This window comes from Diadema setosum, chromosome 8, assembly GCF_964275005.1.
Source record: "Diadema setosum chromosome 8, eeDiaSeto1, whole genome shotgun sequence".
Classification (NCBI taxonomy): Eukaryota; Metazoa; Echinodermata; class Echinoidea; order Diadematoida; family Diadematidae; genus Diadema; species Diadema setosum.
In genome coordinates this window covers 12233741-12260975 of record NC_092692.1, presented here as the reverse complement: position 1 = coordinate 12260975, position 27235 = coordinate 12233741, and the positions used below count along the sequence as shown (strand labels likewise).

General features: G+C 39.5%; 1 protein-coding gene across 1 annotated transcript in view; it reads right to left on the bottom strand.

Moving 5' to 3' along the window:
* The window catches only part of LOC140231826 (zinc finger ZZ-type and EF-hand domain-containing protein 1-like), a 66229-nt gene extending 39712 nt beyond the window's left edge, over positions 1-26517 (bottom strand). Inside the window, exons 1-32 of the mRNA XM_072311978.1 lie at positions 26314-26517; positions 25182-25391; positions 24243-24369; positions 23641-23740; positions 22986-23198; positions 22160-22291; positions 20965-21096; positions 20122-20238; positions 19241-19347; positions 18509-18592; positions 17194-17292; positions 16492-16574; positions 15839-15894; positions 15144-15233; positions 14706-14768; positions 13824-13983; positions 13030-13131; positions 12229-12338; positions 11392-11509; positions 10186-10561; positions 8687-8757; positions 7997-8101; positions 7239-7479; positions 6604-6725; positions 5635-5757; positions 5220-5392; positions 4555-4720; positions 4190-4301; positions 3353-3498; positions 2400-2700; positions 1771-1859; positions 1053-1143 (exon numbers count right to left, since the gene is read on the bottom strand). Of these exons, the coding sequence (XP_072168079.1) occupies positions 1053-1143; positions 1771-1859; positions 2400-2700; positions 3353-3498; positions 4190-4301; positions 4555-4720; positions 5220-5392; positions 5635-5757; positions 6604-6725; positions 7239-7479; positions 7997-8101; positions 8687-8757; positions 10186-10561; positions 11392-11509; positions 12229-12338; positions 13030-13131; positions 13824-13983; positions 14706-14768; positions 15144-15233; positions 15839-15894; positions 16492-16574; positions 17194-17292; positions 18509-18592; positions 19241-19347; positions 20122-20238; positions 20965-21096; positions 22160-22291; positions 22986-23198; positions 23641-23740; positions 24243-24369; positions 25182-25391; positions 26314-26517 (4423 nt within the window). The remainder of the gene's footprint in view (positions 1-1052; positions 1144-1770; positions 1860-2399; positions 2701-3352; positions 3499-4189; positions 4302-4554; positions 4721-5219; positions 5393-5634; positions 5758-6603; positions 6726-7238; positions 7480-7996; positions 8102-8686; positions 8758-10185; positions 10562-11391; positions 11510-12228; positions 12339-13029; positions 13132-13823; positions 13984-14705; positions 14769-15143; positions 15234-15838; positions 15895-16491; positions 16575-17193; positions 17293-18508; positions 18593-19240; positions 19348-20121; positions 20239-20964; positions 21097-22159; positions 22292-22985; positions 23199-23640; positions 23741-24242; positions 24370-25181; positions 25392-26313) is intronic.
* Positions 26518-27235: the final 718 nt, after the last annotated feature.

Sequence of the window (27235 nt, the reverse complement as noted above, 5' to 3'; positions counted from 1 at the left end):
AACTATAATTTAATAAGTATAACCAACATAATGAACTTTTGAGCCTTACTTCAAATTCTCAGTTTTGCTCTTCACAGATATTGAAGACCTGTTTTCATGTTTGTATTACATTCTATCTTTACACATGCAATTACAAAAAAGTCCATTTCTACTGCTTTTTATTCATCAAGATATAACAATGAAATAGAGTGCAACAGAAGAAATAATAATTCAAGCATAATATATCAGCAGGAACATATAAGATCTATCCCTGTATTGAAGGCATATTTCTCGAAGCACCTTTCTCTATTCCTACTCTGAAAGTATATACCTCGAGACAGTTCTCTCCATTCCGGTTTTTAAAGGGACTGTACAGTACTGGTTGAGGTAGGGATTCATGTCTTGAACATTCCTAAGTGAGATAATGAAAAGCCTCTTATGAAATATGAAAGAGCATGTAATTCTAAGAAGGATTCAACGTTTATTTGATGAGAATTGGTTTTCAAATGGCTGAGATATCCAAAAAAGTGTTATTAATAAAAGGCGACATGCCCCAACTTTATTAGTATCTCTTTGTTTCACTTTGTTTTTGGATATCTCAGCCATTTCAAAACCGATTTTCATCGAATAAACTTTTGATACCCCTTAGAACTGCATGCCCTTTGACATCTCATAGAGTGGTTTCTGAATATCTCACAAAACGTTAAAAGCTAAATCTTCACCTCGACCAGAACTGTACGCACCCTTTAAGGTACAGTTGTAAATTACTTTGGGTATCTCTATCTATCCCTGTCTTGAAGATTTATTTCTTGACACACCTTTCTCTGTTTCTGCTCTCCAAATATATATCTTGGGGCATCTCTCACTATCCGTAATTTCGAGATTTCTAACTAGGGGTATCTCTCCGTATTTGTGTTCTGAAGGTATTTATCTTAAGGCATCTCTCACTATCAATATTTTGGTGGTATTTGTCTCAGGGCATCTCTTGCTATCCCTGTTATCGAGGTATATTTCTTGAAGCATATCTAATCCCTGTTCTGGAGGGTTATATCATTTGAGTCTCTCTCTCTTACCTGGATGATCCGGATCAAAATTGCCGCTGGGGGTGGGGGAGGAAGCTTTCTTCTTCTCTTCCTCACAGACATACAACTGTCGTAAATTGGCCTTGGGGAGGAAAAAAGAAAGACAGAAAAGTGACATTTATATCGCTAGAACTTTGTAATCAATGACCTCTACATTTGTTTGCTTGTTTGTTTGTTAATTTTTTCTGCATTGTAGATATTATTACAGTACACAAATGATGACATATTGCACATTAAAAGTGACAATGACATATATATGAAGTACATCAATCTAGTAAAATAATTATTGTAAAATAACTGAATAATCAAATTAGAGAACAAATACGATACAGTACTATTAGTAAGCATAATGGTTACACTTTGGGACTTCCACTTTCACATACTGAACAAAACTTCACTTCTCTTGGTAGTCTCTATCACACAGGTAGAGAGGGGAAATGTCAGAAGAAAAATAAAATCAGATCTTCGAAAGGCAGAGCAAAAGAGAAAGGTTTTGAGATAAAGCATATAAATGCTTAATATGTTCTAGGGAACCTATAAAACTTCCTGAGCAGAAATGCATTTTCTCAGTTCAATATTGCTGAAATTGTCACTGTCATCAGCTGCTCCACATGACCCAATCAAAGAGGACCATGTGAAAAATAAAGTAGAAATACCTTCAAGACAAACATATGGACAGACACATGGGATTAGAGAACGAGAGTCTTACCAGAAAAGGTCGCAGTCCCTCAGCCGTGCGGAACGCATACAGTATCTCATCGGTTACTGGGATGGTTTTGATGTTGTCCTCACCACCAACTGTAAAAAAGATAAATAAATAAAAATACAGATAGAATACATATAAAACAGAATACTGGCCCCCTTCAATCTCAATGTATACAATAAATGATAATGATAAATAAATGATACCATGAACAGTATGACTATAAGAAAAGCCTGTGCTGGTACAAGTAGCTGCATTTGGCAAACATTTTCTTGTCAATTTTTTGCTCTTTATTCAACACATCTGTTAGATGATTATTGCTTCTCTAAAGTTTACTACATGAATTTAAGACAAGGAAGCATCAACAGAGGGGTTTATTGTCCAATCATAGTCATACTTGCACCCCTCTCTCTCTCACAAATACACACAAAAAAAATAAAGAATAGATATGGCACATCTGATTGGAGCTATCAAAATGTCACTACTGTTTATAGTTAAGTGATTTGTATGTTTGTTTGCAAATATATATCTGTTTGCAAATACGTTTGTGTGTATCCCTTTCCTGCCTTGGATGGAAAATGATTGGAATGAAAATAGCAAACAATGTAAAGCTTTGACGGTGGTATAATGCTCACCATGAGTGTCAATGAACTCCCTGAGGGAATGAGAATGCCAGAGCAGGGCACCAAAGACAGCCTGGACTGCCCGGGTGATGACCGGTCCACCCATGCTGGGGGTTTGACCCTTGCTACGGCACTCCTCCACGAACCGGAGAGCTGTCTCCCTCACGGCCACATCCTCCTCGTCTTCCTCCTCCTTCTCCTGGTCTTGGTTGTTCCCGGTGGTATCCTTTGCTCCACCGTTCTCCTCCACCTGTGACCCCTCGGCGACGCACTGCAAGAATGCGTGCACCTTGCTTCCAACAGGAACCAGACTCTGTCAAAGATCATGAGGGAGAAATACAAGTGTACATGGTAGTGATAATTTTGTCACGTTTCATTCCTTTTTCTCATTTTTTGTCTACCAATCAGTCAATCTCTTGCTCTCTTCTCACACATGCAAATACATGTCTTCAGGTTTTCATCTCTCCATTAATCTATCTACACTGTATCTCTCCTGTTCTCTCACACAAACATATACACACAATAGGTGCCCTTTGCCCTGTATCATACGATACTCCATTCTCAAAATGTATGCATAACCTGCACATTTTAGCATCCAACAGGACAATGATACATTGTATCACATTGAGCAAATAATTTATAAATACACAATCAAGTCATTCACTTTGATAAAACTCCATATGAATTGAAATATACTAGCATTAATCACTTTTTGTTTATATTCCATCTTCCTTGACTTTGCTTTTGATGAGTGCGAATTTAGCAACAAGACTCCCCCGTGTCCCTAAATTGTACAAGGTACTAATTGTGCTAGGTGAGTGTCAAAGCAAAGTCAAAACAAAACAAACACATAATGCCTCCGGCACCACTTCGTGGCGGAGGCATAAAAAGCACCACAATTTTAGAATAGACTTCGCATTCAAGCGAAGTGTAAAAGGGTCCCAGGGTCACAAAGACAGACTCACCTTAGTCCCCGACAGTGACCGAAGGGGCTTCCCCACACAGTGGCCACCACGGAAGAGGGTCTGGAAGAAGTTTTGGGAGGAGAGGGCCTCCAGTGCCTGGTGCTTCTCTTCTTCACTCTCCCAAAATTCCTCACACATCTGTCTCTCTGTCAAATCAAAACAGAAAAGAAAGAATAATACCAATATGACCAACGACGACAATAATAATGATAATAATAACACCAACAAAAATCATGAGATCCATTTCAAATTATCGTTGAAGACCTATCCTACATTAAATTCATTATTGAATAACAACTTGTAAAAACTGGGATCATGATAACCTCAACATCCACAACTGATTTGAAATAAAAGGCAAGCCATTTTAGAGCTTGATTGATTATCAATTCAAAATTCAGCTCATGTCTATGATCAAGTTGAGAATCAATTACATCATCGATTTGAAATTCAGTTCATCGTCAAATTGAAAGGCAGCATAATGTGTTAAACACAAAGTCAACATGATATCTAACCTATAACCCATCAAAACTTAGATTTATGACTTAGTCAACAATCTATCTGGAATGGCATTCTATAACATGGACAGTCAGTACAAACTAACTTATTCCAAATCTAAACTGTGTCAGGGTCTAAGCTGAGTCCATAATGTGACACTGCAATCCACAAATATGTCCACCCAAAACTCGACTGTATGTATTTACACACTCTCCCCACTTGAAATTCAACTTGAACTCTGATTTTAAAGGTTTAAACAGCTGAAGGGGTTAAAGGCCATGGATTACAAGGTCACTAAAAGCCTCAGCTGGACTACAATGCAACAGGCAGGCAAGACCTTACCAGATTTCAGGGACAGGACCTGGGAACCCAGAGTCCCAATCAGCTTGGCTAGACCCAGCTGGAGATCAAAGAGCCAGGGCAGGGATACATCCGGTTTTCCTTTGGCCACCACCTGAAGAGCAAGAAACAGGTGCAACCATCAATGACCAGTAGCAGGAATGGCACAGGGGACTCACTCATCATTAAAAAGATGAAACAAATGTTAATGATTATAGGCTTTGGTGCATAGATTGATGGCTTTCAATGTGCTTATCATTATGTTTGGTATTCATTGAAAAAGAGACAATATTGATTAAACATTACACACATTCCAAATGCGTTCCAAGAAAATAAAAACATAGCACAGCAAAATGATCACAACTCACTGAGAAGCTGTAGCCCCAGAAATTGTTGCTGCTGTCAGAGTGGAAGAGGAACTGAAGACGATGTCCGCTGTTGAAGGTGACGTTGGTTGGCCACTTCTCGCTGCCCACTTTCTGATCGTACCGCGTCTTGACTCCCTTGGAGTCAGTGAACTCTAGGTAGTCGTACCTGCATGAGACGGTTAAAAACAGGCATGTTCACATGGCCACGCTTTATCTATGAAAGGCATAGTAGTTCCTAACTACCAGTTATGTTTACACGGTGCTTATCATTGATGGTAGGACTCATAGTTAGCTTACAATGAACTATACTGTATCTTAAGCAATGTTTTGAGGGGTTTTCCCAGTATTTTGTGTCTCATAAAAGAACAGTACATGTCAAAATCAATTATGCATTAGCCGCTGTTACGGTACCCTACACCCAAATTTCAGTGACATTTGAAATAGTTAAACTCTTTTGTTGTGTATGGTCATGATGTGGGCAGACATACATTGTAGTAAGCAAAGAAAAAAAGGTAGTTGGAGAACAGTCAAGTATTTTGATTCATTTAATATTGCTCTTAATACATTTTTTCATCTGAGAGTCAAAGCCAGGAAAACTTCTATCAGTTTTTCTCCATACTTCAAATCGATAATATAAAGAAAGAAAAAAACTTGAATACCCATACCTTCTTTCTGTTTCACACTTTGGGTCAAAGGTCACTTCAAAGAGGTCAGCTCCAGGGCAGGTGAATATCTGGGTCACATGTTGGTTGTTGTCATAGTTGTGAGCTGACTCAACGTGCCACCTACGGAGGACCACCACCTCCTCCTTAGCACTCCCTTGGACTGGGGTTCCCTCCTGGATAGGTGTTGGAAAAATATGACAATACACCATTGTAAATCCCAATGCTCCTGAAAGGTGATTACAAGAAATATCATAAGACTGGCACATTGTTCTAAAGTTCCTCGTCGTACACAATCCTCATGCTTTATACAGGGAGAGACAGACATACATACATACATACAGACAGACAGACAGATAGACAGACTTTAACAGTAATTCACAAAGCTATATTTTAAAAATAATGTACGAAAGCCAACCTTTGAAAAGCGGATGTTGAGCTTGATCTGGAGTTCCCTAATCGCCACGGCAACGCTCAGCAGTCTCTGGGCCAGATGCAAGTAGGGAAGGTCCATGTCGGCCAGGAGGGTGATGCATAGAACCTGTGAAAGTAGCCATCAAAACATTTCCTTGGGTCACATTTTCTTTGAAGGGAGATGTTTGTGTCACTTGAACAGGCCACTTACTGTACTTGAAGCATTCATATCTTAGCTTTTTTTTTTCTTTTCTTTTTTTTTTCCCCCAAATGACCTAGTAGCAACCTACTAAAGACATTGTTATTTAATGCATTTTGACAAGACAATTGTTATCCAGTAAGCATTTCTTCAGTTGCTGAGCAAACCTGGGGAAATTTTTTCTGGTTGTCATGAACAACTTTGGACAGAGAGCCATACAGAAATCAGGTATAAGTCAAATTGCCTATTATGAAATTAAATAATCACCACTTCTCTAGCCAATGACTGACTGGTTAAAATCCTAGAGGATGAATGATTTCAATCTTACTAGTCTACCATAGGGGCACTGCAAGAAATACAGAGTGCATGACATGCTACTTCCAAAGGAGTAGATAAATTCTAAAATGTCTGCACCTTTAGTCAACTTAATAAACAAACAGCACTACAGCAAGAGTCCAAAGTCACAATCTTACACGAAGGAAAATCAATGTAACTTAAGAACAAATGAGATATTGGTACACTCACTGGTACTCTGGATTAAGAATCTTCAGTGTCATACATTTATTAGAAAAAGCATTAAACAATGCCAAACTTTCAAGCTTATATTTCTCAATGAAATAACTGAAGATATGACATCTTCCTCTAACAATTCTCCATTCACTCTCTCTCACCTCACAAATTATTCAGTAAGCAGAGGCAAGGAAAGGAAATACTCTCCATCTTGTTGGAAGGTTTGCCGCTAAAAAGAGTTTTGGCAGAGTGAGTCATACTTACCAGCTGCCTGAAGGAGGTGGCGATGAAGGTGTGTGTGAGGTCCTTGATACTACCGCTGGCCCCTCTCTGGTTCTGAAGAAGGCACAGGGCATTGCGAGCCCAGGAACACTGCATGCCGCAATCTGAACAAAAATCAATAGAATGTGGACATAAGCACATAACTGCAAGGTACATCAACAATTTCATAGAGCACATAGTCACAGAAAGTTTTAATAACATTGCTCCCAATAACCAGATAGAGATTCTTGTTTTTTGGGGTTTTTTTTCAAGTGAAGCAGATAGGTACAGACATTCAAAATTAACCACCCTTTGATTGCCCCCCCCCCCTAAAAAAAAAATGCTTTAATGTTAGATAAACAAAGCTATTATGAATCACTGGGTATGACAAAGATTAGAAAATCCCCTTCTGTCAATATTTGGCTTGGGGACAATTGTGCTAGATGGTAATGAAATCATTTGAGCATATACACCAAATAACAAACAAAGCACAGTACTGGTAAAGCAATGATCTCTCTTTTTCTTCAATCTTCTTTTTCTATTTCTGCCCTTCCCTTCTTCTTAGTCTATAACCTAAACAGACCAGTCATATGACTCCCAGCCCCATCCCCACTACCGGAAGAGTCCTCCAAACTCACAGTCCCTTATGACGTCTCCGGCCATGGCCTTGAGCTTGGCGTCTCCCTTGCAGTCCGTGAGACAGTGCTTGGCCCAGCCCAGGAGGCTGGTCTGCAGGGCCCCCAGCAGGCTGCAGACGTGAGAGGGGCCAGAGGGCGTGGCACTCTCTGGACCATCCTCATCCACCAGCTCGGCAAACTCCTTGTAGGAGACTGACAGCAGGGTATCGAAGACCATCAGCACGGAGCCGGCGTTGAACTCCTAACAAATACAGCAAAAGAACATCAGAATGAGACATCGCAGAGATACCAAGTATAGTACTTGACAGCCACAACTAAACAACACTTTAAATGGTGGGGAGAGTGATCATGTGGAAGAAGACAATAATTATGGATAATGGTGATAACCATGGTAATGCCATTAGAGTTGATCAATGATAATAAAACTGTAGGTAATGACAAGTTGATAATGATGTCCATGAAAATTACAAATATGTCTATGAAAATGATGATGACACATGATAATGAAAAGCTATATCATCAATTACAGTAGGCTAGAATGCTGTTCATTATTATTTGACAATTTTATTTCATTCAGTGTACCTTAGAAAATGCCAAATTCTATGCATCAAACAGTGTATATGCCACACAATGAAAATGGATCTTACCATAAGTGGTAAACAACAAATTTTGCTGGGCAAAATCTTGTGACAATCATCTCAAATAAATGAGAACATCATATTAACCAAATTCCTCCTTATAAGACCACTTAGGCTCACCTCCTGAGAGTTTGAAGGCAGTTCCAGCAGGCCGCTTGGGTCGACAGTACTGAAGAAACGACAAAGAGACTGGAACACGAGACCAACCGCTGTGTCCTCACCCGTCTGCATGGTGAACAATGAAAAGAAAGGTCCAAAAGTGAACAAACTACATATGCAATCTGAAATCTCTGATGAGTTCCAAAAGAAGTTCTGGTAAAAACTTTAATGAATATTAACATGTATAATCTACTTCCTTCATCCTACACTCATTAACCCGTTGAAGATGAGTCCCAAGTATCCTTGGGCAGGTGTCTATGGGAAATGCAAAATTAGTCCATCCTCAACGGGTTAAGACTCTCATCTGAACTGTACTTCCACAGAAATAATGAAGCATTTGCAAGTACCAGGGGTAAAGTTAAAAAAGAGATATGCCAATAATGTTATTCTGTTTGTCATCCTTGAAAGATATCCATTTGATTTTATGGTCTCAAAGGCACATGGCGACTTCAACTTTTAATATTCTTCAACATGAATTCCTGATGATATGCAGAATGCTTCTTGTTGAATCACTGAATGGTAAACAGATAATAAGACCAGGTAAACACGGTCTTAACAAGTATGAAATAGCACAGAAAATAGCTCAAAATATACTATTCATGACAAACTGAAATTTGATAATTTTATCACATTTGAGCTTATTCCACTTACAACCATTGAGTTCATCATGTTGAAGAGTTCTTCTCTTCTTGTTTCTTTTCCAGGGAAGAACACAGCAGCACCTTGAAGTGACACGAATAAAAGAAAACTCTAGTTAACATAACTAGCAGTGTAATGAGAATTAAAGCACTCTATCAAATTTACAAAAGGATGCAAAGATGATAATGGCATATAAAGTTTTAGCATAATTTGATTCACAGGCACATAATTCTACAGACAATGGAAAACTAGTGTTTTATTGTAGCTTTCAAGCTTTTGTTACAGCTGCCGATTAAATTATAAACATGACTGTCCAAAATAAAAACATAGAAATATATTGACAAAAATTCCTACCTTTTTTTTTTTTCATTGAGAGTCAAATTGTGACATAACACCTCCGACACAACTAAGTTGTGTTTCTACCTACAGTGAAAAAAATTTGTTGAGATTCTCAAAAAAAAACAATTTTTCCACACTGGGCAGTACTGTAGCTTTGCCCCTGCATGACCAACACAATTTTACAACCCTTCAACGAAAAATAGCAATTGTTTGCAGAACATTGCCATAATGTGGATTAACCCTAACTAGGCCGGGGGGGGGGGGGGGGGGGGGGGGGGCCTCCGAGGCCCCCCCCCCTCGACGTTTCGCGCGATGTATCGCTATCGCCGCGACGTTTCATGACTTTTTTCTTTCGAGTCTCCCGCATCTTTTGACACCAAATTTGCGGTGCCCGGGTGTGCGGTTCCGAAGTTGCGCATAAATATGCATGTGCATGTCAGACCAAAAATTGCTCAAAAACGTGAATTTGTGTACAATTTCAATGCAAACTGTGTTTACAGGCAAATTTCATAAAAGCCTGATTATTTTGGGGTTTTATGGATTAAAATCAATAAATAACACATTTTCTTGTTCAGAACAATGTCGCGGACAAATTTCATCGAAAAAACAATGAAAAACATAAAGTCGAAAAAACAAAGAAATACATAAGAAATTCAAAAAACAATAAAATACTTAAGAAATCTTTTCTGATTGCGCAATTTTTTTCTCTTACATTTGCTAAGGACACTAAAAAGAATATTTACACAAAAAATGTGCCTGTTTTGAGCTTTATTTAGTGATTTATACCAAATTGTCTGATTTCATGCATCATTATGCATAAATTTAATAGCATAATTTAGTGTAAATGATAATTTTTGAACAAATTAACTTCATGGTACTTTAGATTACATCATAGGCAATGCGTGTGCCAATTTTCGTCACGATCGCGCGGTCGACGGCCGAGATCCGGAGGGGCCCCCCCCGGCTCTATCATCTACCTGAATAGCCCGGCCTAGTTAGGGTTAAACATAAACAACAATATCAATTATTAACAGTAATACATAAATATACACGTTTTCGTGTATCACATCTGTTTAAGGCAGTAGGATATAAGGTCTAACAAGGGAATAAATATCTGACTTCAAACATGGTGAATTAAGAAATTTTGACTATAATTTGAATATCAAACCTACCATCCAGGATGCACGTCTGTGCGGCTATTTTGAGCAGCACCTTGGGATCGTCTTGACTCTCCCCCACGTCGTCACTGGCCAGTTTGCACAGGTGGTTGAACAGCTCCCTCGCTTGTCGGTGCTCCCTGACTGCCGGAGAGTCCGCCTCATCCGCCGGCGGAGCGCTTCCTTGCGAAGCCGATGATGTTGACGCAGCATCATTCGCTGGGGTTGCAGACCCCGCCGCCTCCATCACTTTGTTACTCTGCTCACTAAAGCTCTCGGATGGCTGCTGGCCAATCGTTGCTTCAGCCTGGAGATTAGGGAGATCGTCTGCTTGGGTTACTGTCACCTGAAGCTGTGTTTGCTTCTTTACCTTTTCAAGCTTGGCATGATCCTGAAATGACAAGAAAGAATTCTCATCAGTTATCTCCAGCAAATTGAAATCTGTCCAGATGAAAGGTATTCAGTGAGAAATGAATGCAAGTAATCTACATCAGGATATCCTGCTGCTGCTTAGTGGAAGGGACATTAGAAAACACATTCCAGGGCTGCCCAAATTCTCACATCAAAATCATGGAAATTCCAAAAAACAATCAAGAGAGATTTTCATGTGTTACATGCATTTGATAATTCCAAAATCCGGGAGAGTTTTATACTCTCCTGTACAAACACAAAGAGATATTGAACATTTTGAGGGAGCCTGCTGCAAAATGTGGGTGATTTGGCAGCTTTGACATTCACTGGACTGCATTAAGACAAAGCATGGATCCAATGCAATTTCAACCAGACCGTGTAAACTGTTTAACTGTTTCTGACAATTTTAACAGTCACATCATTGTAGAAGGCTTCACGAAAAGATGCTGAAAGGTCCCCTTGCACCATAAACCATACAATTAATGGCCTCAATGGCAAAGATACATGTATATCCTCTGGTCTTAACAGCGACTGGTGTCATCCCATGATGAACCCAACAATTCTGCGCCAGGATACAATCATGTCTGTTCAAGGGGCTGCCAATTTCACAAATCATAATCACGGTCATTCCAAACAGTAATCACGGAGATGCTTGCATGTCATCAGTGTCTTAACAGGCAAAGATAATTCATGTAGCGGAAAGGTTTTCATGTATTCACTTCTAAGGAAATTAGGAGATAATTCAGTTTCAGGGAGCCTAACACTACACCAGTGAGACTCTGCAGCCTCTGGGATCAAGACTCGACTCACCTCCTGGGATTGGTCCCCAGAATGGGGGGCTTCTCTTTCCCTGTGTTTGGCCAGGTTGGGGAGGCTGATGTGAAGGAGGGCCAGACACAGGATCCTGGCATGGATCCATTCAGGAGCACTGAGACGAGAAAGAGAGAGAAAGAAACTTAAGGTGATGTTGATGATTAACTCCTTCTTCCAGTGGCCGTGCCCAGCAATATTGACAAATAAATCTTGATGCTAATGCTAAAGCTGCTGATGTTGATGTTGATATTGCTGTTGGTGTTGGTGTTGGTGTTGATGTCGATGTCGATGTCAATGCTGATAAAATGATGCTGTGATACTGATGTTGATTTTGTTGCTGCTGATACTGTTTTCATCATCATTATCATTGTTATCATGATAATTCTCAGCATTATTATAATCATAAATAATTTATAATTAAGTAGAATGTTCTCCAATGCTGCTTGCTCTAATCATCTTTTCCTATCTTTCTGTCCACCCCCCCCCCCCCCTTCTCTCTTTCAAGATGCAGTGGTCACTGTTGGATACCGAATGTCTGCTAAACAAAGTGGGCTTTGCAACACCCAGAAAGCAACAACTTATCTCAAAGCATCTCAGTTTGTGGGTGCCATTACTGTTGAAATCAAGTACATTGATTCAAATGCTAGACGAAAGAACGCGCTAAACCATTTTTTGCTACCCCCACATTCATTGCCCAAAGTCAGGGGGCTATCTTATCCACAAATCCACTGAGCCCTAAGTTTCTGATCAACTTCTGTGAAAGAAAAGACACCCCTCTCTTACAAGAGTGGAAATTGTAAGCCAGTGGTGAGCAGCACCAATACAAGCACTCACTTCTGTGGGATGGTGTTGTAGAGCTGGCTGATGATGTTGAGGCTCAGATGTTGCATGTCTGGCACCGGGATGCGACTGACACTGCCCTCCTTCCGTTTCTTCATCACTTCCTACATTCAGATGATTTTTTGAGAGAGAGAAATTAAACCATCTCTTCATTGTTTACATCAACCGAATGATATTAACTTCAATGTGCATTACTCTTTTTTATCAAAAATATAATGTGCCCATACACCAATGCAAGTTGGCAGAATGATCCGCCTCTACAGCCGTGTCCCACGCACTTACACTGTACGTGTATGGTAAATGCATGATGGATAAATAGATAACTGGAAATTGCAGTTACATGTATGTCATACACAAATCGATCCTCGGATCAGTCTATAAGAATAACTCTGGTGAGGAAATATATAATATCAGCCATTAACAGCTAGTTTACACACTATAACACTCGTCAATCACCCCTCTTTCTTTTTAGATTGCCAACAAAAAAACCAAAAAAAAAACAATCACACACACACGTTGTGATGATTTGTCCACATATTATTATACAGTGCACTCCTGTTATAACGAACACGGTTATAATGAAATTCCGGATACAACGAAGTAAAAATTCAGGCCACAACATCATCCGCTCTTTGTATCTTTATTGTTTAATTGTTCGGTTATGACAAAATTTTGATATAAAGAAGGGAAACTGCCGGTCCCGAAGACTTTGTTATAACAGGAGTCCACTGTAGTAGGTAATGTCAGAAGATGATACAGCAAGGAAGTTTAGTTAACAGTATTTTCAGAACTCACCAGATCCTGACAGATGCGTACAATGAAGCTGATGACCTGAGTGAACAGAACCACTGTCCGGATGGGGGCGTTGATGTCATACGGTAGAGGGGCCACGCTGGACTGTGATTCAAGATGGCATTATTGAACAGAGAAGACATGTTATCTTCACAATGCCCTCATAATATTTCATAATTATATTATCATGTGGATCCACAGTGAGACAATTCATTCCCTATATTTGTTTTTCTTCCTTTATTCCATCACGCAAATTATTCAAAAAGCTGTACAGACAAGTTTTTCAAATTTACATATTAATGATGATGATGATATAACAAATTTATTAAGTGCCTATTACAAAATGTTTCTCAGCGGTTTACAGATAACAACCCCAAATGAACATTCATAATGACTAGAGAAGCATAAGCTGTCTTGATGCAAGGAATGAAAGGAAATTACACAAATCTTGAAGAGAATCGTATAGAAGTTGACGTGGATTTGTTTTCACACAATCATTCTCCCACTGTCCCACACCCTGCAAAGGAGACATCACCAAAATACTACCTGCAGAAAATGATCAGTGAGTATATCTTCCAATACCAACTGACCAGGCTTTGCAACTGAAGAACTTACTTCTGTTTTTGACAAAATCTTCAGAGACTAATTCTTAATGATATTCCTCATAACATGTATAACTAATCCTGCAAACAATAATAATTCTTTTGCGAAATTGAATATCTTACTAGCAGAATGGACTAAAAGAAAAAAAAAAGAGAATAGGTGTTTCTAAGGCAATGAATTTTGATGTGACTTACGATGTCAACGTTGTCTAGTACTGATGAGCTGCGGGTGAATCCATAGAACTGGACTCCTACTATCCCTATCCTCTCGGCCGATTCCCCTCGCGGGCCCAGGAACTTGATGAGGGCATACTGGCCCACAAAGCACTGGTCCAACAAGACCTCAACCTCATCCCTGGGATTACAGGAGAGAGAGAGAGAGAGAGAGTACCTTTACATTTGAAATATAACAAAACATAACGTAACACAATTCATTTTATTAGCATATTTTCTAATTGTTACAAAGTGCATTACAAACAATAAAAAAACATATCACAAGTACATGTATTTTGACTTACAGTGTATAATACACTGACATTAAAATTATACAGTAAAGCAATGGGAAAAATATTTTCCTGGCCAGAGCAAATGTGACTTGACTAAAACTAATGAGTTTTTGATGATTTCTTGAATGTATTAAATGATCAACAATGCTGGAGATGGTGTGGTTTATTATTCCATAATTTGGGGGCACGTAAGGAAAAAACATGATCACCAGCAGATTTGTGTGTTCTAGGGGTGCGAAGTACTAGGTGCTGTAAAGATGATGGGGGACAAGGAGGTCATATAGTTACGAGTTACAATCAATGACCATTTCTCTGATGTACAAATGGCACATACTCCATGACACATTATCTCACAAGAAAACGTCCTTCATAATACCGATCACTGCATGTGAACATACGATATAAAAGAAAACAGCCTACCTTTTATCCCTTTGTGCACACAACTTACCAAAAGAATTTACAATCATCTGATTACCACATGCATATGTAGGTACCCAAAATGCATGTAATTGTGAATGTGTATCTTAATTTGTAATAATAATCATGATGAAACAGTAACACAAATTCTTACCAGTCATTGTCTAGACTGAAGTAGGCGACTGGATTATCTGGCTTCCCACCTATTGATGCAGCCCTGGGAAGAGGAAAGAAGCAAAAGGCTATTACATGTACTAAAAGAAAAATAATAATGATCACAAATGGTGCAGCGCAATATACATCATGTCATCAAAATATCACAACCGGAGTTCCCTATAATGAGACCGAAGAGAAACATTCTAAACCCATCATTTGACACCTGTATAAAAATCACACTGGAATTTTTCTTTCATTACCGTAAGCCTAAACTTCTTCAACTGTCTGGGGCAGATGGTCAAGGTGGAGGGGAGTGGGGATAAAATCTTTTCCTTTTGACCAAGAGGGAATTAAAACAAGGGGGAATATTGTTGTACTGTAAGTCTTGACCTGTCACAAAACAAGGATCTACTGAAGTCGACAAAAGGAAACTAACCTGAGACCCTGGAACAACCTGTAGTCTGACGAGGACCAAGTGTCGTACTTCTCAAAGATGGATATATGGCGGTCTAGGTCAAATCCTTTCCTGCAATTATAAAATCAATGAATACACAAATATGCATAATATAAAATAATCACTTAATAAGAAATTATGATTGATGGGCAAAACTTCGATAAATACTTTAAAGAATCCTTATGATAAATATGTAAAACAACAGCGAGCTACAAATGTACAATATGAATTAATTAATGATTTAATTCATAAAACACCTGGAGGATACTAATAAGAGATATTCTGTTCTTCCATAACTTAATATGGAGACAATACAGCAATAAAACCAAAACATTATGACATGTGGCATCATTACACTAAACAGGGCAATAAAATCACTGTAGTGTCATAGTCTGCAAATTGGCCAGTTTACCACTGTATTGTAATTTATGCAAATTTTCCCTGAGGACCAAACACCTTCAACCACTCCTCTTCTTCCTAATATTTCAGATGTCAAAATCCACTCTGCATGCATCATTTGCTGCTCCGTGTGCTAATCCAATTCTTAGAAATACATGTAGACTCTACTGGTAAAGTGGAGTGTTGTTGCTTTTATCTCCTCCAAGATATTTCTAATTTTTCTCTGGTTGAAGCATGGGAGATGTGCTGGAATTAAAGAAAAAGATACACCAACTTACGGATCATTGTAGACGAAGATTAGACCACATTTGGCTCCAGTGGCTCCCTTGGCAACCTGGATGTGGAAAGCGAGACAAACACATTGGGAGCTTACATCAGGAAGTGTCATGGCCTCATAGATGGCACAGTGTACCATCAATGAGCGGGTCCAGGGTTCAAAGCCTTGCCACAGCACATGAGCGTGACACTTTGGCTCAAAATCGCAAAGGCAGTTTAAATCAATTCAAGGCCTTGCATTCAATAATGGAGGTCTATCTGTACATGTATGTATTCGCACGCTGTGTCGTGCACATCTACGCAATAGAATTTGTACTATTCATGGATTAGATTTAATCTCTATTTGTACAGTCTGACCTCTGCACAGTATTACACACTCCTTTCCAGGGGGGTACATGTAATTATGTCGGCCCAGTAAAAGGCTCTGTATGTTTGAGTTAGTCTAGGGTCAGTAAAGTGGCACACTGCAAACTAGAACGCTCCCAAGGGAGGGAAGTGAGTGTACTGTAGGTGTAGATTTGATATACATTGTAAGCACTAAAATTCTGTCACATTTCACCGATATTAGGACTTGAACAGGATACATTTTCACTGATCAGTCATTGTGCTCTCTTGGGCTTTGTTTCTGATCCTTTTTTTTTTTCCTTTTATTTACCTTTATTTGAACCTTTGTGATCTGGAAGGGCGTGTCCTTTGTGAAGAACATGTTGACCCTTGATGTAACTGAGGACACGTAGCCTGTGGACACAGAACAACACAGAATTAGGGGAGGTGTCTCCCATTTGGACATTGGTTTTAATGACATCATCAATAACATGATTTCTGAACCTTTCTGTGGTGTTTGCTAGAATCAATCAGGGTTCATACTCTTTTCTCATAAATTAAATTCTATGACTTTCTAGCCAGAATTCCATGACCTTTCCATGACTTTCATACAATTTTTTTTTCTGAAAATTTGATCTCAAATCAAAGCAAAGCAAAGGGCATTCTTTACAAATCTCACAAAAACAACAGATAAACTTGAATCTGTAATTTTTGCAATTCCGTTACTTTCCATGAGCTTTTCATCAAAATATCACTTTTCCATGAATTTCAAGACCTGGAAAAAGCCTAAGCCCATTTCCATAACTTTCCAGGTTTTCCATGACCAGTACGAACCCTGTAAAGATGGAGTTGGGCTTATGATTACACTTTTACCCTAACGGATTGTCTGCTTTTCAGCTATGCATTCTACTAATATTGCTGCATTCCCTCAATTCACATATGTGTTTGGGTTTCGAACTGCTTCAAATGCCCCTCTTACAAATCGTAAGTACTTCAGATCACTACTTGACATTCTTTCAGCAGTCATTCTTACCCGTTGATGACCAGTTTCCCCCGAGGACATTGCTGGGTCCCGTGGTGGAGTCCTTCTGACCCCCATCGCAACCCTCCAGCGTCATGCTGATTTGAGTCCCTATACATCATGATGACAAAAGGGGTAAGTTATTAAGGAAGGATGGAGTGTGGGGGGGGGGGGGTACTGAGACAGTCAGAGATGCAATGGTACAGTATGCTAAGCATAGGGCCTTCAAAGTGTGAAACACAAAATGCAGACCAGTCTGACTTTGTAAAAATAGTAAGCTTTTCTTTGAAAAGATGAGACATGAATAGTCCAGATTTTCCACACTCCTCACTGATTGTCAGAAATCTAAATCTTTGGAAAACCCTCCTACATTTTTTAAGAGAAGATCTCATTTTTCAAGTGCTCTTCTTTTCAATCATTCAATCTTGTTAGTTTAGAGTCTTTTTTCCATCAAGACTGAAAGTGTACACATATTCAATTGTGTTAATCATGTAGAAAGAAACCAATAGTACAACCAATAATAAAGAGTAATGGTAATATTTTGATATGTTGGTGTCTGCTACAACAAAATGCCTCAATTAACAGAGACTCTCCATACATTGCATGTTATGACACACTGCCATTGACAATCAAATAAAGCCAATGAAGGGAAAATTTGTCTCTTCATGCAGCAAAGGTCATAAGTTTCACTTACATGAAACTGCCGGTGAACACAGAAGAATGTTACAACCATCTTCACCACTAAATTTTAGCCCGCTGAGGTGAGCTGATTTTGCTGTTACATGCATTTCCCATAGCCATCTACCCAAGTATTGACCAATTCTGTGACGCGCTATGTGTATTTTTGGCATGGGCAGCGCCATTACGCGGTGTCTCAGCCGACCCCCCCTTCCCACTCCCCACCCCTCTCCCTACATTAGCACGCGCACAGAATGAAAAACTGATGCATGGTTGCTTTAGCCAATGGGCGTCTCGTACTGAGTGCGCGAATGCTTGCTTAGTGCGCGAACCATTGTTACAAGTGCGCGATAAACATGTTGCCCGGGGGGTGGGGGAGAGCAGGGGGGGTCGGCTGAGACACCGCAATTTGAGCTCATGGCTGCGCCCAGTGCCATAAAATGTCTGCTGCCCTCAACGAACCCGAATCGGTCAATACTCGGGACTAGTCTTCAAAAGGTCAATAGGGAAAACAACACGACACCCTGTGTACTTCTGATTGCATTATTTTTCGAAGTGTGTCTGTTTCTCATTTCATTCTGATTCACTCTCGCTTCTAGGTGATATATACAAAACACAGACCTAAACGTTGCCCAGGATGACCACTTACCATGCTTCTTGAGGATGGAATCTCGCACTGTGTTCAGATTCCTCAGCATCTTCACCGCTCCACTTATCTCTCTGTCTTTGTGATCTGTTTGAAGACACCATACACACACATCCATGAGTATCACATAGATAACACAACAAAGCAAATAACTCACAGGTAGCATAGTATGACAGCTTGCATATCTAATTTTATTCTTGCCTGAGGACCACAAGAAGGATCACACAGAACTGTATGTATCATTCTTTGTGCTCGAGTCCTGAAAACAGATTTAACTGAGATGACAGGTCATGTGTTTTATTCTGTTCTTTTCCCCTGTATGTCAAGGAGGATAAAACAAATAGTTGAAGCACACGATACATATATTCAAGTTGTTAAGTATTTAACAGCTTGGCCTACAATTACTTTGTTACATTGACATTTTGAGCTCACTTAGAGTGATAACTTCCCTGCTTAGGACAAATGGTGAAAGGAAACTTTTTCATTTGATGAATAACACGCAGACTCTGTCAGACAATTTTTCTGAATTTGGAAAACTCTCCTACAATCAAACCTTCTATAGTGACAATCAATGTACAAAGATTGCTAGCCAACAGAACTGCTACATCTAATTCCCTTCCAAGAAATTTAACATTCACAGAACCTGTCTACTACTTAGACCATCTATACATTCTGGATACTTAATCACACTCTTGGATCCAAACAGCAGGATTGTGAGGGCAGTGTTGCTCTTACCTAACAGGTCTTTCAGAGCCTTCAAGATGCTTGCCATGTTCCCTCGTGCCAGGGCAAATTCCAGCAGGATTTTCAGTCCCTCTATTTCCATCTCTCCATCATCATTTCTGAGAAAAAACAAAACAAAACAAATATATGCTGAGAAATGTCAACCCACTAACAGAGCATATCAGACTGCTATTTTTTGTTTTCATGAGCATGTATTCTTGTTTCAAATTGTCCGCTACTTCCCCCTGCACATCATAATGCTGAGATCTTGCCATCATAACTTCACAGTTTGTTATTCAATTCAATTCAATCTAATTGCCATACGATGATGAACCCAAATAAAGAAAGACATCCCTTGTTGTTGGGAGGGTATGACAAATCCCTACATTGTTCTGCTCCTTGTTGTAAATTGTACAAGGGGAAAGTCTGGATGACAGACAGGGGAGGATATCTATGTTTGCACATACCAAAAAGAAATCTGGCCAAAATAGGGGGAAAAAACAAAAATGGGCTTTCATGGCCCTGCAATGTTTCACTTGATTTCCTAAAGTCATCTGCAGGCTGATTTGAAACTCAAAACAAGTTATGCAAAGCATCACACAATATGAAGCGGCCTTTTATAACAGCACACTAAAATGTACAACTCTAAAGTTAAGAGCAAACTCCAAATGCATACCTACTGCAGAGCAAGATATCTTCACAGAATGAAACTTTTGTGAATTGGAGCCGACAGCCTTTTTTTCGCAGCGTGAACCTTTCACAAACTGCCACTGACATTCAATGCATACAGTGTATAGACAAGAACTTTCATGTGCATTTTTAATTTTGCATATCTAGCCATCTTTGCTCTCACGAAATTAAAAAGCATGTGAAAATTTATGGTTTCACAGTACCTGGCAATGTTGTGGAGGAACTCTGCCACCTGGTCCAAGACATGGGGGCTGAGGAAGCTGGCCTTGGAGAGCTGCTGCGGCATCAAGGATAGAGGAGGCATGTGGGACAGTGCCATCCTGGAGGGGAAAAGGGACAGGGCACGGGGAAATACAAACTTGAAATGTATCTGTACATGTACCTCTCACACTGAGGATTATATAACTACAATCCACAATGTTCAGAAAAATTGTGTTTTTTATCAGGTATATGTTTGCTTGTTGCTTGTTAATCTCTTCCCTGTTGTCACGTGTATGTATATATCGTGTATATATTTTTATATTTTTATGTTTTTTTTTTAAGTGCCATGAGCGCTGAAAGGTTGACTGTGTACTATATAAATAGCCACTCTTAAAAAACAGGCTTTGATTCTGACCTCTCACTTTTGCCATGTCAAGGCCAAGCTCTCATCGATGACTTGCCATGTTATCATTCTTTTGTTCAAAGCTCAGCTAAATCTGTTCAATTATTCAGAAGTTCATGCCATAGGAGTGTCACTTGGGAACTTTATTTCTTCATAGAGTTGTAAGGGTGATATGAATGCAGCTATGGGTTTGTGTCTCTTTGTTTCACAAACAAATGGCAAAGTATTACATCTGGCACAATATTTGACAGCCCTCACAAAATATAACACACTGACAAAACCAAATAAAGTGAACAAAATAAAATATTTGACGAATGTTGTTTACACATTGGTTTAAACAATTTCATGAATTTAACTTTGAATTAACAATCGCCTTCAGAGCATGCATGCATGTACATAACAATCATCTACGCATTCAAAGATAAATAAACATAGCACATACTTTGTGTGGTTCAAAATGGCACTGCGCAGATGGGGCGCCGTTGGTATGGCAGCCGTTGCCGTGGACGCCAAGACAGAGAAGTACCACATGGCTGACGCATCCTTGACGCTGACCTCCGACTTCTGCACCATTCTATGGGTAGTACAAGTCAACAAAAAACAAAAGTTCTTTAAAAAATACATAAAGCAAGAAGTGTTTTGAAGGATAATTTGTTGCTCATTCTGACAGAAACAAATGTTGCAAAGAGTAATACAAACACTTCAAAGGGCTTGTTTTCCAAGCAAAGGACTGACATTGTCTGTACAATTGACGGGCCACATCTTTCATCAAAGTTAAAGGGACTGTGCAGTACTGGTTGAGGTGAGAATTCAGGTTTATAACATTTTTTGGTGAAATAATCAGAAACCTCTTATGAAATATGAAAGAGCATGTAATTTCAAGAAGGATTCAATGTTTATTTGATGAAAATTGGCCTTGAAATGGCTGAGATATCCAAAAAAGCGATCCTAATAAAATTGACAGGTCATGACTTTTATCAGGATCTCTTTTGTTTTACCTTGTTTTTAGATATCTAAATCATTTCAAAAATCTATTTTCTTCAAATAAACTTTTGGTTTCCCTCAGAATTGAATGCTCTTTCACATTTCATGAGTGGTTTCTCCATATCTCGCAAAACGTTACAAGCTGAATCCTCACCTCACCAGTACTGTACAGTCCCTTTAACTATTGGATAGCAATTATCTCAACAACCAAATCTCAAAATGGTACGAGTGCCTTGGGTGTGTTCCTTTCTAGACTTCACTCCATAGAGATCCCATCTCCTTCTTCATCACAGGATCATAACCATTCTCATCATACTTCAAAACCACTTCATCACTTTTATCTTTCTGCAGCTCATGAGTCACATCCTCAAGAGTTAAACATGTATGTAACAGCCATCATGAGCTTATAATCTATTTAGATACATCATCTGACATAATCACAGACATTCAAGTGACACTGTGACATTCAAAACAGTCAAGTATACGATCTATTCTGGGTATAATTCTGCCATAAATGCTACAAACATAAGCAAAGCAACTCCAGCATTCTTCTTTCTGCACACAGTAAATATAAACATTTCATCCATTAACCAAACATTCAGGATGTGATTTCAACTGGATGAAAGACAAACCTATTTGTCTACTCTTCCTACCTGTAGCCCAAAGCCCTGATGCCGTGTATCCTGACATCACACCCCTCAAATTGGCATCTCTTGATGCTAATCTGGACGTACGGCCGGATCACCCTGGCGTTCTCCAGAAGGGTCACATCTCCAGTGATGTGGCTAGAGGGCGGTAAACCAATGGGACAAAGCATAGCATGGGATATTCATTTCGTGGGATTTCGTTTTTCTTTCCTGTACACTTTTAATAAATGTTCTTAAGATACTTGTGGACATCTACAAGGTTCAGCAAAAATATTTTTTCCTATTTATGCAAATGTTGTCCATTTCATCTGCACAACATATTCATGGTCTACCCTACGTGTGGCATAATTCGCATTGCGAAAATTTTCATCCATTCTGCAAAGTAATGTGATACCAAAAATAAAAACATGCACACATTTGTGACTTTTGTCAACATGAACTCATACTACAGTCAGTAAAAGGCCAAAAGCTGGTAAAGTGACTCAAAATTACAGTACTTACATAAATATGCACTCCCATTATAACACATTATAAGTATGAATCTCAGCAAAAATAACGACAAGATAAATATTTTTTGAAATGAAATGAAGGACAAAGCTTTACCGCTATGCTGCATCTCTACTCTAGTGCATCAGTGGTGAAAGCTTGCTATAAAACATATTGTGCATAAATGTTTTTATATATTTAGCTAGTTTAGACACCATGACAAGTTCCACACATCTAGTCTTTGCCAGAGAAGGAACTTTTATGATCCTTTGCTCATATGCACCACCCTAGAGACATGCAACTGTCCCAGAGAGAAAAAAAAAAAGGGGGGGGGGGGAGACAATACCTTGCTATCCTGACTTCGGTCACCTCCTGGAGGGAAACGGGTGAGTGACCCGTGAGGACGGCCACATGCTGGGGCATGTAGCTCTGGTCGCTACGGGCAACCTGGATGGAGAGGTGCTTCAGGCACACCCCCGGCCGCAGCTTGAAGCGGATCCAGTGGGTGTGGGCGGGGCCATCTGACTGCCAGTGAGTGCTGGGGTCTCCATCCGTTAACCTGTTGACATAACATTAAAAAAAATATACACTAATAAAAACTCTGCAGCGAGACACCGTCATCTTCGATATAGCCTTTAAAGGGGAAAACCCCTCTCCTCTCGTCTCAATGTTGACTTTAACTGGATATTGATGGTTGTGGACTTTGTACCAGTACGCATATTCCACTGATCATTACTTTGAGTTTGGTATTAAAATATGTGCATGTTTGTCATACTATAACCTTCACTGCTATATGGTGAGCCTTTTCCAAAACAACAATAACATTAATTTAGAGGAGGTTTCTAGAAAAAATCTGGAACAATATTTTCAAGTATCATCATCCCCACCATTACATCATTAGCAGAATATTCATCCTTAGCTTTACATATCACATGCCATGAATGCCTGCCTTTGCCAACATGTGCAGCAAATTGTCTGGTCACCACCCATCTAGGGCTTACCTGGATGCATCTTTGGGGTTGGTAGACACCTGCAGACTCTTGAAACACTTGGTGGTCAGCTTTACCTCCCCTCCTCCCACTTCAAAGCTCTCTCTCAAGGCTAAAGCAGACATTTCAAAGTGGATAAAGAGAAAAACGTACATGTATTTATGTTAATCTGAAACACACACAAGCTTAACATTTACTGTACATGCTGAATATTTCGCAAGGTTTTTATTTTCGCAAGTTAGGTGCTATTTGCGAAATAAAAGACACACGAAAATAATGATGCTGATCCCGATATCAATGTGACGCACATATATACATTTCTCCTTTCAGCGCAGTACTCCGAGATCGTGAATTTAATCACTCGCGAAATTGTCAGGAAGTCCCAATTCCCAAAAATTTAGACTCGCTAAATACATGCCATATACAGTATGTATCTTATGTCAGTCTGAAATACACATAAGCTAAACACTTCTGTGTTTAGGAGAGATTCTGACTTTCATTGCAAACGACATACTGTCAAATATTGGTACAATTTCCTTTAACCCCATCGGATGCTGCGAGAGAGTTTCTAGTATCCATGGCAACTGTGATACTGACCGCATCCCACCACTCACCTGACTGCCTCTGTCTTTCCTGGAGGTGCTGGTCCAGCACAGAGAGCCTCATGGTGGTGGTGTGAGTGAAGCCGTCTAGGGATGGGTATGGCAGGGCGCTGCTCGGGGCTCTGTTCCGCAGCAGGTACTGGCAAAGAAGAGTTTCAGAGGTCAGAGGTCAGATATATCATCACAGTGACGTTAACAACAAGCTCCTTATCTCTTGCATTGAGCCAATCTTGATGCCATATTTGCCCATTGATATTCACGTTTTGTCACATTCATTACATGCCCACATAATGCCTTAATTGATGATTAACCAACACTCAGAAATTACAAGCCATAATTCCCCACTGACATTTACTTGGGTCACATGCATGACATGTCCATGTAATGCCTTAATTGATGATTAACCAAGATTCAGATAGTTACAACAAATTTATGATATTTTCATATTTCTAGCATAAAGTAAAAGCACTCCACTTACCTCTCTCAGAAGCAAGGGGGAATAACATTACCCTTAACATATGCCAATAGCAAATCTACGGATTGTACGGAATTTTGTTGAATTTGCTTCATACTTTTTTTTTATATCACTGCCTTTGAATACTGTGACATCACATATTGTTGCAGTCTTCTCATCTAGCGATGACAGAACATGAATTTAACCAAAACAGATTGTCCGATTTTCCTCGGATTTCACAAAAGTGTACTACTAATAATTATGCATTCACTGAATTCACATACAGAAAATGTCAATTTGAGCTAAATTCCCCCTTTAAGAAAACACATAAGTGAAAAGCTGCCAATTCATGGAATAGCATTATTTCGCTTAAGGCTGACAGCATTAAAAACCTGGTCAAATTGTGACAGCTGCATCTGATGAGCCACGATTAAAATGGTGCCACATTTTGCTCACAGCTATCCACTTGACTTCACAATCAAAGATCTGGAGGATACCTTGAGCAGTCTCTGTCCATGCTGCCCAACGCTCTCCCTCTCTGCCGAGAAGACATCGATGAGGCCCGGTGTTAGGGTGCACGCCGTCAGGATCCGTATGGCGTGGGAGAGCTCTCCCCGCAGGTTTGCACCATTGGATGATCGCAGAGCATCCAGCATGGACTCCACATACGCCTGACCCTCTCCGTCTACATCAAACTGGTCAAACGCCTGAGTGGTCAGTAGAATTCAGACAGTGAGTCACAGCCTTGCACACGTGCACAACGACTTGGGCCATGTATCAAATGTAACATAGAGCATGCACACAAGGCTGATGGAGACATTATCAAATGGGGTTATCTACGCAATTCGCAAAGATACACATGCCTGAAATATCTAAAAAACTTTTAAAAATGGGTTTTAAAATGCAGCCAATCAGAAGCAATGAAATGAGCCACATGTGCTCTCTTTATCATCTTTTTTTTTTTAAACTAATATATAGGAGTGCAAAAAGCACGCAGCAAAAAACATTGTACTGCATGTTATCCTGTAGCAGATTACCAATTACTCTGTGCAGCTGTGCACAGCACGAACCCAAACTATTATCTTGATTCACATGGTCGTCTGCAAGGCTGATCAAAGAGCTGCCTAATTGTATCTAGCAAGAATAAGTTTGAGCAGCTGATATCATAGTTTAGAAACCCATTTTATAAAACAAATAATGCACAGTTTAAGTTTGTGATGTTCACGGAGATGCAACATCCTGTCCGGTATTCACACTGTCATGTACTGTATATGCTGTTATTTTTGCGTACAGATATTTTTGCAAATGAGGAGGTCACAAACATTTTCGCAAGATGTTGAATTCACACATTGACACCGCCGCTAATTTAAATGTACTACTACTCTAGCATCTGGAAACATTTCGCAATGTTAAATTTGCTATCCAACTGTGATTTGCGAAAATCGCGAAAATTAAACCCTCGTGAAAATAACAGCTTATACAGTAATATGTACCATCGTAAATACCCTCGAGTGCATGACATCTCCACTATCTTCACAAAATTAAACCTGTGCAATATTCGTATAATTCCAGCAATGCTATTTAAAGCAAGTAGTAAAAGGAAACCAACTTTGAGCTTTAGATACTGACTATTGTGCACTCCTCCCTGCTGACGCCCCTGTTCATGAGGACATCGCAGAACTGGGTGAGGGAAACCGTCTCCTCGTTCCGCTGGAATCGCTCCTCCAGCCACCGCAGCAGGTGACCGTGATGCTGCTGGACAACGGTCTCTGGGATGTCATCCCTTGGAACAAGATAGAATGGAACAAGAAAGACACACAGTGTCGATGGCATAATGTTAAACATACTTTCAGCTCATTAACATCAAAATGCTACAACTGCCATTGAAGGGATGTATATTTCTGCATGGTGGGTGTATAATCCTATACTCCATGACATTGGCAATATAAAGATATTGACTAGCAGGAGAAAAAGGCAGTGATTACAAAACAATGATTGTAGAAATACAAAAAACAAAACAATAATAATTATAAATATTAATGAAGATAATGACGATATAGTTTTCAGCACATGCATAGGTAAGATGACTGAACCACACTAAATGTGCATTATTATCATAATTATCATAGTAATTATGGTGGTAGTAGTAGCAGTAGCAGTAGAAGCAGCAAGATCGATAGCAGTAATAGAAATTATCATCAAAATAATCATCCTCATAATGAATAAAATAGTAACAATCATAAAGAATGTTTGACAAAACTATCAAACTATCAGCTCTTACACAAATCATTCTGCAAAGTTTGATACAAACTTTGGGAAGGAAGAATCAAAGAGGTCAGAATGTACCTGGAAATGGAATGCACCATATACCTGTTCAAAATGCTACTTAACTCTTTATGTGGGCACCACGTTCGCACGCCCGACTCAGTCGTCGGCGTGCCAAGTTTGCATATTCTGCTCAAACACACAAACCCTCCCAAACCGAATGATAAATCACCAAATGCCACAGTACAATGAAAGCATTTCTTGCATTCCCATTCCTGTCACATGT